Consider the following 2,015-nt stretch of genomic DNA (forward strand, 5'->3'; position numbering starts at 1 on the left):
ATCCTATTCCATTTAGGACTGTGTGGGACCGGAGCTGAGATTTTAAAGCTGGAATTGAGTATGCTTGCTTAAACTCTGAACCGGACTTTGTTTGACTTAGGCTAAATACTCCGCAATCTACTTGAACCAGAGGTAAAAGTCGAGGATCAGACAAAATTGCTAATAATCATTTCTGATCATCTGTTAGTTGAGTGGCTTCATTTTGAATAGCTTCTTATTTGTTTTGACATGGTAATTGGAAATTCCAAAAATTTTTCTTCAAATCATTCAAAAACAACAATTTGAAAAAAATGGTTGTATATCACATCATAGGAAATGTAATAATCGGATATGAGTACACAGGTACGGGCTACGGAAGAAAATCACAGCAAAATAAAGTGAATGAAGTAAGCAACCAAAAGAGACCAAGAAACCAAATCTTAATCCATTGGTTATGGTGTATGGCATTACAATTATCAATTAAGTCAGACGGCAAGTCAATGTTCATGGGCGAAAGAAAAAATTGTTCGCTTCTGGGTGATTTCGCACAAAAAGGTGTCAATAGCATGGTTATTATATTCGATATCAGGCTTTTTGTTGATACATTCAAGTGTCAAGAATGTTATCAAACATCCGCATTGGTTTAACCCCTGCCCACTAAATTACAGCGTTTTTTTGTGAATTGAATGACGCGTACATTCCATGAAACAGGGTTTATTTATTTATTTTTTTTTATATGTCAAACTGGTTTGAATTCGCCTACCCTGTGAGGATGCAGATTTGTTTGTTAGCACCTTAGGAGAAATAAATTTGTAGTATAGACAATTCTAACGTCGCAAAAAATGCTCTAAATAAACAGAGTATAAAAGCACCGGCTATGTGTTTATCTCCTCACAGTTGTCATTTGCCTAAACGCAAACGAAGATCTTAAAACTCAAAATGAAAGTAAGTTGATTTAATTAGCCTTGCAGTCTATGAATTATCCTTTACCATGTTGTAATGTTTTGCAGTTCCTCATCTGTTTGGTCCTTTTCATTGCTGCCGCTCAGGCTGGTGTGATTTCTCCCATCACCACCTATAGCGCTGGTTACACCACATATGCTGCTGCTCCTGCTTACACCGCCTACTCTGCTGCCCTCCCTGCTTACACCTCATCCGTATACAGTGCTCCAGCTTACACCGCATATGCTGCCGCACCCGCAGTGTATAGTGCTCCATTGACATACGCTGCACCAATTACCACTTTGTTGAAGAAATAAGGAATAATGTCCTCTATATGGACAATTCCATAATTCCAGCTACATGTATAAAATCTTCTTGCTTTCGTTATTCGTTGAAAATATAAAATTTTGTTTGTCTGAAAAGAAATAAAAAAATGTTTTTTTAATTAATACTAATGTATACAAACTATTTGGATAGATGATAAAATTTTTCTTATCTTACACGCAACAAAATTTGTTATTACAAATAGCCAAAACAGCAGTTTTAGCCAGCTGAAAATAGGAAAGCAGACATGACTGCAGTTTTAGCAACCTTTTTGACTTCTTAACGACATATTTTTCAGCAGTCAACCTGCTATTCTATAATTCCAAAATTTGTTCGAAAACAGCAGAACTGTTTCTGAAAAAGCAGCAAAATTATTTATGTACAGTAAACAGACCTTTTTTTGGACTGCATTAAAAGGCTTGAGTACACTGTTTCACCTTCAGGTACTACAGTCAGAAAAATAGTTTGCTTATATTGGCAAACATTGTCTCCTGATTTTAAATTTGAAAATTTTTAACCATTGAAGGAATCAGTTTAAATTTTTGATAGTCTAAACGATAGTAAAAGCGTTTCCTATTTATTAATGTACATTTTTGTCAATTTTAGACAGAGATGTCCTGTCGGAAATTCTGATGTTTATGACATGCATTTCCGACGTATAATACATAAGTCGAAAACTTCGTAAACCTAACCAAAAAAAAAACTAGTTTTTGGTAGAGTTAAAAAATATCAATGAAACATATTGAGCTTGTCATGATGAACAGTAGAAC

General features: G+C 34.8%; 1 protein-coding gene across 1 annotated transcript; it reads left to right on the forward strand.

Annotated features, from left to right (window-relative positions):
• The first annotated feature begins 626 nt into the window (after window positions 1-626).
• Window positions 627-1,370, forward strand: LOC106085349 (vitelline membrane protein Vm34Ca-like). The gene is made up of 2 exons (XM_013249564.2): window positions 627-924; window positions 990-1,370. Exons 1-2 carry the CDS (start codon window positions 919-921, stop codon window positions 1,236-1,238), a joined length of 255 nt encoding a protein of 84 aa, XP_013105018.1. The 5' UTR covers window positions 627-918; the 3' UTR covers window positions 1,239-1,370.
• Window positions 1,371-2,015: the final 645 nt, after the last annotated feature.

Source organism: Stomoxys calcitrans, chromosome 5, assembly GCF_963082655.1.
Source record: "Stomoxys calcitrans chromosome 5, idStoCalc2.1, whole genome shotgun sequence".
Classification (NCBI taxonomy): Eukaryota; Metazoa; Arthropoda; class Insecta; order Diptera; family Muscidae; genus Stomoxys; species Stomoxys calcitrans.